The sequence below is a fragment of the Neofelis nebulosa genome, chromosome 10 (assembly GCF_028018385.1).
Source record: "Neofelis nebulosa isolate mNeoNeb1 chromosome 10, mNeoNeb1.pri, whole genome shotgun sequence".
Lineage (NCBI taxonomy): Eukaryota > Metazoa > Chordata > Mammalia > Carnivora > Felidae > Neofelis > Neofelis nebulosa.
Window position 1 is genome coordinate 53,706,038 of NC_080791.1, and position 11,872 is coordinate 53,717,909.

Genomic DNA, 11,872 nt, shown 5'->3' on the forward strand with positions numbered 1-11,872 from the left:
CCTTGAATGAGAAGACAGCACAGGATGCAGCAGTGGCAGGGACACAGTTGTCAACCCCCAAAGGACATCCCCATCGCTGGAATGGCTTCAGTGGGTGGTAGGGGAAGACAGCTGCACCAGTGCCTGGACCCTAAGCAGGGCCTCCCTGACTAGAGACATGTCTCATTTGGAAGAAGGCAAAAGCAGGCCTGGATGCCCATAGCCCAGGACTGCCAGCTCTGAGGCTCAACTCCACCCCCCACCCCACCCCTTCCCCAGACTTTGGATTCTGAGTCTCTGCTCAACAAATGCTTTAACATCTTCAACTGCCTCTTCTCAAGGAAGGCCGAGCCACACTGGGACACAGGCTGGCTGTCACTCTCCTACAGACACCCAGTTAACTCCTACCTGCCATCCCAGGCTTCTCCTGCGCTAGCCACAATTTTTCTTTCTCGTTCTCTCTCTGCCTTGCTGAAATGCTCTCCGCTTACCTGAACACTCCCCACACTCACCTGCCCTCTCCAGGCCTTGCCTTGCACACGGTCTTTGCCTGAAGTGCCCCCTTTATCTCTGCTGAAGCCTGACAAAAGGTACACAGCTTTCAGTGTCTGCCTTAAAGGCCACCTTCTTTGTGAAGACTTGTCAGCCTGTCCAACTGAAAGACTTCTGCCCTCCTCTCATCTTTTTTCTTGTGTCAAAGTTTTGCATGCCTGTGTGTCATCTCCCCTTCAGGGTTCTGAGTGCACAAGGTGAGGGTCGGAGTAACACAGTGCTGGGCACACGAAACGCTCTCAGCAACATTGGGCCTAGTAACAGATGATACTTTATCCATCCTCTTGCTTTCCCTTACGTCTTGGCTTCCTGATTCTGTTCTTCAGTGAGCCAAAGGCTCATGGGAAAGTCCTCTCTATCCCTATACCTAATATTCTATAATTAGTAACCCCCCAGGAATGTTGTAAAATCGATGAAACCAACGCCTATGGCGCTAGATCCTCAAGCCCACTATTTTTTTTAATGTTTGTTTATTTTGAGAGAGCACACATGCGAGTAGGGGAGGGGAAGAGAGAGAGGGAGACAGAGGATCCAAAGTGGGCTCTGCGAGGATAGCAGAGAGCCTGATGCAGGGGCTGAAACTCATGAATGATGAGATCATGACCTGAGCCAAAGTCGGACGCTTAACCAACTGAGCCACCCAGGTGTCCCCTCAAGCCCAGTATTAAAGATTGGAAAATGGAGATTAATCCAGGGAGTTAAATGACTTCCTTAGCATCACTTACCAGAGTAAATGAAAGGTAGACTCGGCGGGGGGGGGGGGGGGGGACTCTTTGATGTTTGGTAGAGGCCATCTTGCTGCTTGGGAGAGGAGGGAGGGCTTGTTTTTAAATGGAATTTCTCTTTGAAAGTCATTCACTTAAATCTTTCCTTTGGGTGCAGTTGTCCTCTGCAAGTGTTTCCTCCTGATGCAGAGGGTGGGTGTGCATCATCTACCCCCCACTCCGGTCCCCCTGGGTTTGAATCCAAAGAGGTTTAAGTGACAGGGGAGTCTGGAAACCTAGGTTCTACTGAAGTCACAGCTCTCTTAGACACGTATCTAGGAGAGGAACAATGGTCCAAAGAGTATGTGTGGCTTTAATAACCATGAAACAGTTTTCCAAAGTGTTTGTAGCAGTTGATGTCCCACTTGCGACACCCCCCACCCTCACCCCCCTACTGCTGTCTCACTCTGGGCCACTTTATTGGGATATGTCACCTCTGAGGGCCACTCACTCCACAAGGACATTTCTGCTTCTCTCCCACCCAGATGTCAACAGCTGGCTCCTCACCTTTGGATTCCAGCTGCACAATGTGATTCCTGGCTACCCCAAGCCAGACATGGACGCCATGGAACCATCCTACGAGCTCGTCCACACACAGATGAAAACTCAGGAGTGGGACAACAGCAAGGTAATCTGCGCACACACGGCCACCCACCCTCAGGCCAGGCAGACCTTATGGGAGTGGCTCCTACAAAGCTTTTCAGGAAAGCATGGGCCCGTGACGGAAACTGACGTGGTGCAGCCACAGTGCCTGCCAAAGGCTGTTCAGGAAATCTGTAGTAACCACTGGCAAGCCACTGTGGACCCAGCTGTAACAGAACACAGACCCCCACAAGCTCTATTAAGTTTTCTCTGATACGCGGAGTTTGGAATTCCACAAAAACAATGAGCCTTTGTCACTGCCTAGAGCAAAAGGGCAAGGAGGGAGGGTGTGTTCTAAATACAAGTGTGACATTTTCTGAGCACCTCCGTTCACCTGCACCTGCCTGAGGTATTCTACACAAGTTAACGCACACATATCCCCTGGTATTACTGTTGGCATTTTACAGGTTTAATGCCTGAGGCTTTCCAGTGCCACACAAGCAAGGAAGGGGTAGACTGGGATTCACACCCGGATCTGTCTGTAAGGTGTTCAAAAAAATGTTACCTTGTCTTGTGTGCCTTTTATGGCCTGGTTTTAAAGACTCACAGAATTATATAGCTGTGAAGGTCCTTAAAAACCCCTCTACCCCACCCCTCACTTCAGGCATCCCCTTTTCGCCCCCTCCCCCACTTCATAATGTAAGTACTAGGAGCTGCCTCTTCCAGACCCCACGCTGCACTCCATGAATGCAGGCATGAATCAGGCGGAGACCAGGCCTTCTGGGGATCCCTGTCCAGAGGTACAGCAGCGTTGTTAGATGGCACACTGCTGACAGCCAGAAACTTGCATATCCGTGTGTCTTACTCCAGCCTGATTCCCTTCATCCTCGGCTCAGCTGCCTCTGTCCTCTAGACTCTGGAGAACATGATTCTGTACCTCTAGGTCCTAGCGGTACCCCATATTCTCCCCTTCAGAGCACTTACCACACCTGTATCCCCACTGGACTATGAGCCCCAAGAAGGCAAATAAATCCTGGGTCTTCTTCGGTACCCAGTGTACTGCCCTTCTGCTGAATGCACAGATGGTTGAAAGAAGTACACAACCCTGTGTGAGGTAGGCATTCTTCCTCATTTTACAGATGAGGAGACCAGAGCTCAGAGAGAAACTTGCTCAAGGTCACTCAGCAGGAAAGGCGATGAGAACCCAGTGTGTCTGACCACAAAGCCTGGCCCCTTTCTGCTGTTCTGTGCCGCTGTAGCCCTGCCCTCTGCCTGGCTCAATCCCCACTGTCCACCCCCCCACCCCCCACCGGCTGACCTGGCTGATTCCACAGCAGCCCAGCTGCTCCCCACCTCCCCCCACCCCCGCCAGCTTCCCTTCCCCCCGACGCAGAGCCCCAGTCTCTGACGGCCTGTTTGCCAACCTCGCCCGTCAATGAATTATTGATTTCTGCCCTTGGCAAGCATCGAAGATCTGTGTTGTTGAGCACTCCAGCTTTCGTGAAACTCTAGGAAATAATTGTTCACAGACAGGGTTCTATTAATTATAAAGAGGACTTAATTTCAGTGAGAAGCCGATAGGCCTGTTTCTAAAGCCATTTCCCTGAGTTGCTGGTTAAGCCCTGGAGCTTGCACGAACCTGGCTTTGCCAAGCTCCTGCACCATGGGAGGGACGGGTAGGTGGTATGATGTGGAGACCAGGCCCAATCTGTCCCCCAAAGCAGCCGAGAGCAGAGGCATCTGAGGAGCCCCCAGGAAGCACTATGGGGGCAGAGGCCCTCCTTGAAAATAGTTTATAAACATGATGGAGAACGATAAAGCAGGGTAAGAGGGGTTATGTAAATGACCGGTTTTCATCTTACTAAGCCTTCTTGCCAAGAACGCATTGCTTGTCATTCCTCCATCTGACATCGTCCCCTTATCCTCCGAGTTCCAACTCAAGCGTGAGTCTGCCCTTGAACCCTACCTTGTCCACCTCATTCCTCCATCTTTGGGCTGAGATGTTCTGATCCTTGTCCTCTGCTCCCTGATCCAGAGCCCTTGAAGCTGAGCCTCTAGAATCAGACAGAGTTCAAACGTTGGCTTGAATACTTACCCCCTGTACGGATGTGGGCCCATTACAATCTCTTAGAGACTTATTTTTCTTAGATGTAAAATCAATAATAAGAGTACCTACTATATGAAGTTATTGTGGAAATCAAATGAGATACCGAATGTGACTGATTTAGCTCAAAGACCAAGACCTGTTAGCCAAAGTTATTACTGCTACTTCTCTTAAACCACCAGTTATCACATTTGATGATAATTATTTTCTGTCACATCTGTCTTTCTGCACTAAATGATGGGTTCCTCAAGAGCAGGGATGATGTCTGATTCGTTGGTACCTCTTCAGTGCCCAGAAAGAAACCTGGCACAGAGCAGATGCTTGCTGAAGAGTTTCTTAACGGAAGGATGGGTGAACGGATGGATAAAGGACGGCAGAATGTTCTAGTGGTCAGCAGTAGAGCTAGATGCTACTGGTTAATGTGTATAGATTCGATTAGTTATGAGAGCTGACTCTTCAGGCTCTTGGGGAGAGGTTTTCCCCTTTGCCTCATTCCTTCTTTCTCTCTCTCCTCCCCCATCAGTCTATCCTCGGGGTACAGTGTGAGGTGCAGAAGCAGCTCAAGGCCTTTGTCACCCTAGAACGTTTTGACCAGCTCTACGGCTCCACAATCACCAGCTGCCAACAGGCCCCAGAGACAAAGAAGTTTGCATCCAGTGGCTCGGTCTTTGGCAAGGGGGTCAAGTTTGCCTTGAAGGATGGCCGAGTGACCACAGACATCATCAGTGTGGCCAACGAAGACGGGCGGAGGGTTGCTGCCATCTTGAACAACGCCCACTACCTGGAGAACCTGCACTTCACCATTGACGGGATGGACACCCACTACTTTGTGAAACCAGGGCCCTCGGAAGGCGACCTGGCCATCCTGGGCCTCAGTGGGGGGCGGCGAACCCTGGAGAACGGGGTCAACGTCACGGTGTCCCAGATCAACACGATGCTCAATGGCAGGACTAGACGCTACACAGACATCCAGCTCCAGTATGGGGCACTGTGCTTGAGCACTCGCTACGGGACCACATTGGATGAGGAGAAGGCGCGGGTGCTGGAGCTGGCCCGGCAGAGAGCCGTGCGCCAGGCGTGGGCCCGCGAGCAGCAGCGACTCCGGGAAGGGGAGGAAGGCCTGCGGGCCTGGACAGAGGGGGAGAAGCAGCAGGCGCTGAACACGGGGCGGGTTCAAGGCTACGATGGCTTCTTCGTGATCTCCGTGGAGCAGTACCCGGAACTGTCAGACAGCGCCAACAACATCCACTTCATGAGACAGAGCGAGATGGGCCGGAGGTGACAGAGAGGTCCGCGGCCTGCACTTCTTGCCAAAGACAGCTACTCTTTCGTGGCCACACACCTGACTGTGTTGTACTTAAAAAAAAAAAAAAAAAAAAAAAAAAAAAAAATCCTTTTTTTAACAAGTGCAGAAAACAAACCAACACACACAAAAAAGATACTGGTTGCATTGTAACTCATGCAACATCCTTTTTTTTAAGAAAAGAAAAACACAGATTTGGCCTTCACACATTTTTTGCAAAGAACAGAAGGTATTTTTTTCTGTAGTGTGATCACAATGAAAACTTTATTGTCTCTTGTTCCCTTTCTCCTTGAGGAGTTTTCCTTGTTGTTGGGGTACATTTCTCCTCTCAGACACATCTCCTGAGGTGTGTCCTTGTCTGTCCCTAGGTACCCAGTGTGATGTGAGACACAAGTGTCTGTGCTAACTTGTCTCATGTGCAACCCTTTCTTCCATGGGGGTCGGGCAGGAGTGAGGGGTGTAGAGAGTGACGGGCTAGTACCGAACTACTGAGGGGGCCCGGAAGGAGGGTCTGCAGGACCTGAGGATTTTTGGCTCAGCTCCCACAGACGAGTGGCGGCTTTTGACTCACCATGTTCTGTGCCTCTGGAGGACCACAGATGTCTTCATCTTGCTCTGGGGACTTTTGTGATATCATTTAGCACCTGTTCCAAGCTGCCCCAAACTCCTGTCCAAGCTTTATATTTTGATGCTAAATGCAACCCCCTACCCCTTTTGCAAATCCTGTGTAGTTGTCGGTGCCACCCCCATGCTGGGATGGAGAAAGTGTCCCCCAGGTCCCTTCCCCCAGTCTGGTGACGTAACATCCTGGGGCTAAGAGCCTCACCCTCCCATAGAGGCGAGGCACCCAGGATGTCTGTGGTTGGTTGGTCTTCCCATGATGTTCCTTATTACTCATCGCCTCCTCTCTCCCAGAGTCAGATGCGAGAACCGGCAAGCCCTCCACGTGAGCACAAGGTCCAGGGAGGGGCAGGCCACCCATGGCAAAAGGAGGGCAGTGGCAGCAAGGGTACCAGCCTGCCTTCCCAGGTGAACCTCTCTCCCCATGACTGTGGGTATCCTCCCTCCACTGTTCAGCTCCACCACTGAGAAACAGGAGTGTGGAGAGAGGTGTTTGGTGGCCGTTGATTCTGGAAAGATGCTTAAGAAGAAGTCAGCCAAAGAGAGGAAGGCATAAGCCAAGCATCTTCTAACCAGCTCCTGAAGGCTCCTCTGCCTCCCATACATGAGCCAGTAGCACAGCTGGGAGGCAGCAGGGTCAGCGTTCAGGAAATTCCTTCTGTGAAGTTCTTCTAAAACAGCTTCCCCTCTGGAGGAGTCCATCCCGGGTTTCAAAGAGAGACTGAGGAGAAAGGAGGGAAGAGCTAATTTGGTGTGGCCTGGCAAGGTCATCCAACCCCCTCCCCCTCCCCCTCCCCCACCCTGCTGCCCCAGGTTTGGGACCTGTTCCTGAGGCCGGTACCCACAGATCAGGGAGGCCAGGCTACAGCTGTCCCTGGGAAGACCCATGCCTGAGGTCACTGGGAAGAGGCATACGCTCTCTCGCCTTCTTGGAAGTGGGCACGCCCAAGAGCAGCCATCAGGCTAGGGAAGCATTGAGGGGAGGGGACAGCCACAGCAAGAGCGAGGAGCTCCTTGCTCCTGGTTCATCTGCCTAATTACCATCATCATTACCACTCACAGGAGGTTCTGGGAGACCAGGAGGGGAAGCCAAATGCTTCCTTTTGAGCTGGGCTTCTTATAAAATGGGACTTTTATGGGTTACATTTACATTAAGTGTGGAAAATGAATTCTGAGTCTGAGCTATCCCCCGTGGAAACCTTGTTGGACTGATAAGCTCATGGCACCTTTATAGCCTTACTCACAGAGTCTTCAGAATATTACACGAGTTAATGAAACCAAGAAGGTCTTTGCTGTGTGAGAACCGGAGCAGCATGTAGCCTGGGTTCTGCCTGGCAGAGGGAGGCACCCGCCGCTTCTCGGGAGAGGAGGTTTCGCCTTACATCATCCCACTGGGATTAGAGGATATGTTTCGCTAAGTGCTCTTCCTGCTTCCACAAAAGTCACACTGCTGCGACAGTGCACCTTGGCCCGTATGCCCACTGGTTGCCCAGTGCCTCTGGGTACAGAGCTCTGCTGAGTCAGATGCAGTATTCCTCGGGCCTGCTGTGTGTGGTCCCTGGGAGCTGGTGGTGGACTCCCATCTGGCAGGATCGTTCTTGGACGGGATGGAAAGCAGTTTGGCCTGAAGAACACGTTTGTTTTTTAAATCCAAAATAGACTGATGCCTCTCAAAACATACTCTTGATACAAGGAGCCCTTGGGTGAAGCTCTCGTGCCCATTAGCCTAGCTGATCGGTTCTATCTTGGCTACCTGACATCAGTCGAGACCTGCTGGGGACATCTACTTGAAGGTCAGAGCCAACATGAGAGCCAAGGGAATCATCTCCCTACACCGTCCCCACCCTCTGAACCCTCCACCCCCACCCCCCACCAAAGTAATAGGATGGACCTGTAAAGATCAAAAACACAAAATTATTGCATGTTCCTTCACGTTTTGCCTTTCCTGGGCTCCACACCACCACGGAGGCCCAGCATCAGTACGGGGAGAAGTTGAAGCATTCTTTCTTTAGAGAAAAGATCTCAGGTGTGGCGTAGGCAGCATCACGCACTGTGGTTTCACATCGGTACTGTTGCTCCTGGAGACGGTGCTTCTGGCCTGGCCTTTTGGAGTGGGCTCCCATTAGGGCTGGCAGGTGACATGGCACCGCCCTTCTCAGTCTGTCCTTCTGCTGAGACCAGCAGCCCCAATCTCACAGCAAGAGTGAGTCTGAAGGCATAAGCCAGAGTTCCCCATGCCCACCGAGTGGCCTCTGAGCATCAAATCCCACCCTCGATGGCACCTGCCCTTTTAGCACTAAGCTACTCAAAGTGTCCATTTCTTGGAGAAACCAGCCTTCCCTCACTGGCCCAGGTTCACGATTCTGCAGGATGTTGCCCTAGCAAAGGGTTTGTTTTGGAAGAGTTCCTGCCTTCTCCCCTGCCTTCCACGGGTACCATCGCCCCCTGATCCTCAGCCTCTCTGCCATTGCTTTAAACAGGACTTATTCCCCAGCTCTGTTTTTCGTAAGATGAGATTCCCTTTTTTTACCCAGCCTCCAGACAGACATCATTGGAGGGCAGAGCTATGACAAGGGAATGAAGGGGAAGAAACTCTGGGGTAAATTGCACCTTTATCAGCCCCTGATGCTGGTCTCTCAGAATTGCTGGCTGAGAACCCAAGGAACAGCCCAGTGCCTGATTTCCACCTAGGGATGGAAAATTTGAAACAATCCCTAGGAAACTGACCAGAAGTTGAGAATGGTTTTAAATAATCAGGACGGGGTGGGGCAGAAGCAGAAGGTGACGGTGAGGCAAAGGAAGGTAACACTGGGCAGTGTTTTCATAGACACATAACAAAGAATCACATTTGCTTGAAAAAAAAATTATAAAGGACCTTTTCAGCTGTGACTTGTAAGTACCACCTTTGTAGGTGGCTGTTTCCATTATGCAAAGATCGGGCTTTCGGTGTGAAGTCTTAGAATGCAGGTTCACATCTGCAGCCTCGTGTTTGTGGTTGCCACGTGGTGAGGGTAGGGATGCTGAGCTTGGCGCCCAGGAGGAAGGAGCTTGCCAGGACTCTGCAGGATCCTGGGCTTTGGGGTTTGACATCCCTGGTGCTCAAAGTCGGATCTATTCTCCATTCCTCGTAGCAGCCACTAAGCCCAGTCCATGCCTTCTGGTCCTGAGCTGGGGCCTGCCTCCTGAGGGGTTCCAGAAAGAACCCAGTCTCCTCTTTCTGTTGGGATCCTTGTTACAACAAAAAGCCCTCCACTTGAGGCTCATAATTCCCAGCTAGGTTTATACACTTGTCTATATTTTATTGGAAGGGACGGGGTTAAAAGAAAGAACTCTGTAGTTCAAGACCCTTTCATTTAACCGTCAGAAAACAGCAAACTCATTTTAAAGACTCATTGCTCAGGTGATAGAAACTTTATCCTCTCCAACCTTTACATTCTCAAAAACCAGCCCTGTGTACTTGACCGCCCCAGACAGCGGTGAGCTCTTAGGTTTCATCATGAATGTGGAAGATCAGAGGGGGGGGAGGCCTCGGTGGGGCTCATGTTGGGTTTCTTACCCCCTCTGGAATGCCAAAGGCATGACACTGGGTGACTCCTCAGTCCCCAAGAACATGTGATTGATTCTGAGGGCCAACTGCCAACGGAGAACCAGCCCTCAGGCAGGCTCAGCCATTCCTGCAGAAGCTGGGTCACAGATGTCTGGTGGGGCCCGGCAACCCTGGTTTCACCCAACACCAGAATCCCACTTTTCTAAACCCACCTGTTCTTGAACACTTCTGAACCCGCAGCTTTGGCAAAAGGACTGTCCCAAGCTGCCTTTGGACGACCAACACTGGAGACTCTGGCCTTACCATGTGGAAATAGTTTTCCTGAAGTCTGGAACTAATTTTGAGAAGTTTTTTTCTCGACACTTTTGTGTTTCTAACACTGTATTCTTGACTGTGTAAATACCGACAAGGCTGTAAATAAATGCAGATGTAGATACCTTCTAGAAAAAGAAAAAAAAGGCATAAAAACAAAACCAGAAGTGATCCCGTGTAGCCTTCGTTGACAAATAAAAGAATATTTTGTGTTTAAGGTGTCTGGTGGCCTTTGTTCAGAAAGTAGCGACTGGACGCTGCTGTTCTCGGGATGCCCTGGAAGATTCAGGTCCTTGGCCCCAGAATCCCTCGTAAGCTGCCATCAGCATTTCCAGAGGCCACATGACCCTGGGGCTTAGCCTCATGAATGTCATCATGCTGTGACATCAGCTATGTCCCAGGGCTCCCCCAGGGCATCCCGCACCCCCTCTCCCCAAGCTGATGTCTTCACTGGCCTCAGGGACAGACTCCAAGGGGCAGGAAAGCCCAATACTGCCCTGAAGAGAGAACCACTGGGCACAGAGTTGTCTCCTATGCCAAGAGTTGCACTTTTTTTTTTTAATGTTTATTTATTTTTGAGGGAGAGCGAAAGCAGGGGAGAGGCAGAGAGAGAGAGAGGGGGACAGAAGATCCAAAGTGGGCTCTGTGCTGACAGCAGAGACCCCGATATGGGGCCTGAACTCAGGAACCATGAGATCATGACCTGAGCTGAAGTCAGACGCCTAACTGACTGAACTACCCAGGCACCCCGTACTTTTGAAACTAAATGAATGCAGAGTCCTCTTGCAAACTATTGGGGGGAAAATTATTTTACCATTTTTTCCCTTTCCTTTGTGTCTTCTTACTGTATCTTTAAAAATAAAAAACTAGGGGCGCCTGGGTGGCGCAGTCGGTTAAGCGTCCGACTTCAGCCAGGTCACAATCTCACAGTCTGTGAGTTCGAGCCCCGCATCAGGCTCTGGGCTGATGGCTCGGAGCCTGGAGCCTGTTTCCGACTCTGTGTCTCCCTCTCTCTCTGCTCCTCCCCGTTCATGCTCTGTCTCTCTCTGTCCCAAAAATAAATAAAAAACGTTGAAAAAAAATTTTTTTTAAAAAATTAAAAAAATAAAAAATAAAAAAAAAAAATAAAAAAAAAAAATAAAAAACTAAGGTAGTTATAATCACAGCATACAGGTAATTTCTCACCCTGCTTTTCTCACTTAACCTCACATTTAACCTCTCAGCTCTAGAAGTCCGAGATGACAGCTGGTCACTTCAGAAAGTACATTTGCTAAGCCCAGCTCCCCGGTGTGAATGGCAAACCTTATGAAAATGCAAGTAATTGAGCAGAGGAGTAAGAGCAAGCCTCCCTGCCCTCCCGTTAGCCCCAGCACTGGCTCGGCACCAGGCCCTCTGGGAAGCTCCAGGCCCCTCCCTTCCCCCAGGCAACCAGTGGCTCTCCAGGCACAGAGACCCAGACCACCACTTTGCTGTGGTGCCAGGAGGCACCTACAGCGGTAGAGAAAATCCCTACTCCACTTTGGGAGTCAGGCCAACCCGGGTGCAGAAATTGGCTCCAGCTCTTACTATGGAATCATGGCAAGTCTTTTAACCCTCCTAAGCCTTGGTCTTCCATCTGTGATGGCGGTATGATGATGCACACGCCTCAGAGGACACGGTGTGCAATGAGTCACAATACAGCACAACGCGCTTTCTCCCAGGTAAGTTTTCTACAGCATACTCCTCCCTCCCCAGCCCCCACCCCCACGCCCACCTACCTTCCAAAGTCCGCTACTCTTCCCACCACACTAGTGCTTCTCAACCTTGGCCCTGCATCAGATTCACCTGCAGAGCTTATCAAGACAGACTGCTGCTCCCCCCCCCCCCCCCCCGCCCCTACAGAACTTCTGAATCAGTGGGGGGCGCCTGAGTGGCTCAGTCTGTTAAGTGTCAGACCTCAGCTCAGGTCATGAACTCACAGTTCACGGGTTCAAGCTGACAACTCCGAGCCTGGAGCCTACTTCGGATTCTGTGTCTCCCTGTCTCTCTGCCCCTCCTCTATTCACACTGTCTCTCAAAAATGAATAAACGTTAAAAATTAAAAAACAATTTCTGAATCAGTGGATCTG

General features: G+C 50.9%; 1 protein-coding gene across 14 annotated transcripts in view; it reads left to right on the forward strand.

Annotated features, from left to right (window-relative positions):
* TENM4 (teneurin transmembrane protein 4) overlaps nucleotides 1-9,981 on the forward strand; it is a 2,920,333-nt gene extending 2,910,352 nt beyond the window's left edge. For all 14 annotated transcript variants that reach the window (XM_058690343.1, XM_058690336.1, XM_058690342.1 and 11 more), the window contains 2 exons: nucleotides 1,781-1,923; nucleotides 4,505-9,981. In XM_058690343.1, coding sequence (XP_058546326.1) covers nucleotides 1,781-1,923; nucleotides 4,505-5,263 — 902 coding nt within the window. In that variant the 3' untranslated portion in view covers nucleotides 5,264-9,981. The remainder of the gene's footprint in view (nucleotides 1-1,780; nucleotides 1,924-4,504) is intronic.
* Nucleotides 9,982-11,872: the final 1,891 nt, after the last annotated feature.